The 2,692-nt window shown below is 29.8% G+C and overlaps 1 protein-coding gene across 1 annotated transcript; it reads right to left on the reverse strand.

Moving 5' to 3' along the window:
• Positions 1 to 285: 285 nt before the first annotated feature.
• Positions 286 to 2,175, reverse strand: LOC129981420 (DNA-directed RNA polymerase I subunit RPA49-like). Its single transcript, XM_056092260.1, has one exon. It carries the CDS (start codon positions 1,758 to 1,760, stop codon positions 567 to 569), a length of 1,194 nt encoding a protein of 397 aa, XP_055948235.1. The 5' UTR covers positions 1,761 to 2,175; the 3' UTR covers positions 286 to 566.
• Between the last annotated feature and the right edge of the window lie 517 nt (positions 2,176 to 2,692).

The following is a 2,692-nucleotide window of genomic DNA, read 5'->3' on the forward strand; positions in this document are numbered from 1 at the left end:
TTAACTGACAAAACATAAAAAATATTAGTAAAAGCTTTTATTTAAAACCATGGTTTCTGTCTTCCTAAAATATAAAATAACGAATATATTTGTTTTGTATATAGTAATAAAATATACAAAATAAAATTAAAATGAATTATATCACAAGCTAATCATATATAAAATTCTTGGTAAACATTTCTATTTTATGCAATTTAAATAATAATAGCATGCAATCTGATAATAATCATATTAATTTGTTTTATACATAAAACTCAAAAATTAATACAAGTATTGGAAAAAATATTTAAAAAGTAGAGCTTTAAGCACACAAAAAAAGCGAGACAAGTTAATATATCATTTAAAATTAAATAAAGCAGATATTATTAAAAAATACACAAATGTAACTAAAAGTATGGGAATTTTTACTTTTCACCTCTTTTGTTTCTTTAGAGATCAGTTTCAAATTAAGAATACAATTCAATTAGATTCACAAACTATAAGCAGTAATAACTAATGTCTCAAAGTAAATCCAAATAAATATGAAATTACCTTTTTCTTTACTTTTAAAATTGATATATCTATAGTTATAATTTTTTGTTAATACTAGATCTTCTAACATATTTCGGAATTGGAACATTTAAAGGTATTTTAATTTCAGCGTATTTCATTATGCGTTCTCCAATCTTTTTCGTGGTGATATAACATCCAAGAGCTTTAGCAATAGTAGTCAATTTTGGGACTTTGATATTGCTCATGTCTTCAACTATTTCCTCAAGATTCACTTTAAATTCATCAATAACAAGTCCCAATGCAAGTATGTAAGCAATAAGTTTATCTTTTAACTGATTTGAACACGATCGTATTATTCGGCCACTATTAGTTCTAGAGATTCTTGTAAACTTCTCTAGCATATTCTTTTTATATGGATCAGGAATACTAGGTATGGGGTCTTTTTTGCGCATATCAGTATATTTTAATTGTTGAAAAACAATTAAATAATTGAAATAGAGCAAATATTTTGCTTTCATTATCGTTACATTTTCAAAGCGCATGCTGACATATTTGCAAAATGAAAATCGCTTTTTTGTCAACATGTCCAGTGGCGATGCAAATAATTCTTGCACTTCTATATTCAAAGAAATATCTTCTTGTGAGGATATAATGTGGCATATATCAAATACATCATTCACGGAGGATGCTATCCGATTCACTGGTGGCAAATAATCTATGTATTCTGGTAAAGCATAATTACTTGGAGATAATTGCAAAATTGAATTATGTATACTTATCTCTTTTACCACTGATGAATCTACTATATATTTCTGTTTAAGACTTAGTGCACGTTTTCTAGCTTTGCTGCCGAAACTTTCAGTTAGCGCATCTAATCCTTCAGTGTAAGTTTTCGATACAGGTTCAACCTTATTATTTATCATTTGCAATTTAGCTTTCATTCGAAATATAACACAATCATATAGTTTCATTTTACCAGATATCTTATCCCTCACACCAACAAAGTAGTGAAGAGACGACACATTACAATTTCCTACGTAAGTTAATCGTCCATTAGCAGCAACAAGATTTCTGCTAATTTCCCATTCCATTTTCTGCTCAGCTGTACTTTTCTTGAAACATTGAAAGTGAAGTTCGCTTGGAATATTTGTTTTCATTTCACCATGGGAGAAATATGTAATAAACAGGGGAACACGTTTTTCTCTCTTACTGTATATTTTTAATTTACAGCTATCACTTTTGTCGTCTTCTTCTAATTTAGGGGACATTCTCCAATAATGATTATTTTACAATCGCTGAAAGAAAAGATTAAACAGAAAAAAAAAGAATGGAATCTGCTTTCTTTAAGATACAAGAAACGTAAATACATAAACTGGCGCCACTCAAAAAATAGCATTAATCGTAGGACGCATTTTTACTACCTCTACCAAGACGGAATAAACCCAATTCTAGTTGAGACTCGTTAACCGGAGGACGCTTGAACCCCCCATTTGAAGTTGAAAGGGGGGGGGGAGCAGTTGGGGGAAGCAGAACTGGAGGACGCATTTCATTCCGGTAGTGATGGAAATGGGGGAATCGATGTATGGTTGCTTACGGAAAAGCTTTTTTCGCCAAAATTTGAAAATTTATTTACCCGCCAAGAATGAAGCGCATTTTTGGAATGTATAGGGTGGAGTGTGTACGAATGTCGGTTGGATCTATGATGAAGGCAGACCTTATTTATGCACGATCTTTTTTAATAAAAGAATAATACCGTGTTATAATATATTTATTTTTCTCATAATTAAGTTTTATGAATCTAATTTTTGACTAGAAATTAATGTTGACTGTGGCTGAGAACAGTGGGAACTTGGGAAAGCTGAATTTTCTACAGGCGCCTTCTATTTATAATTAACTAGCCGCCTTTGGCGATCAGTCGGTTCGCCAATCTTAATGTTTGTTAAAATTTTAATAATTAAATATTTTATGCAATTCCTACTTTAATAGCTTCTTCATCAAAATATTTTAAAACTTCAAATTTTGATATATAATTCACTCATAATATTATAAACGTTTTCAGTCATAACGTAATATGTATCTCTCTAATAGACTAGAGAGATAGCTCCCGTAGAATTTATACTTTAAATTAAAGTGGAAAGGATTAATCTGCAATTAATATAATAATATTTTTTACTGAAACAAAGTATTTTTTTGTAATATG

The sequence above is a fragment of the Argiope bruennichi genome, chromosome 8 (genome assembly GCF_947563725.1).
Source record: "Argiope bruennichi chromosome 8, qqArgBrue1.1, whole genome shotgun sequence".
Classification (NCBI taxonomy): Eukaryota; Metazoa; Arthropoda; class Arachnida; order Araneae; family Araneidae; genus Argiope; species Argiope bruennichi.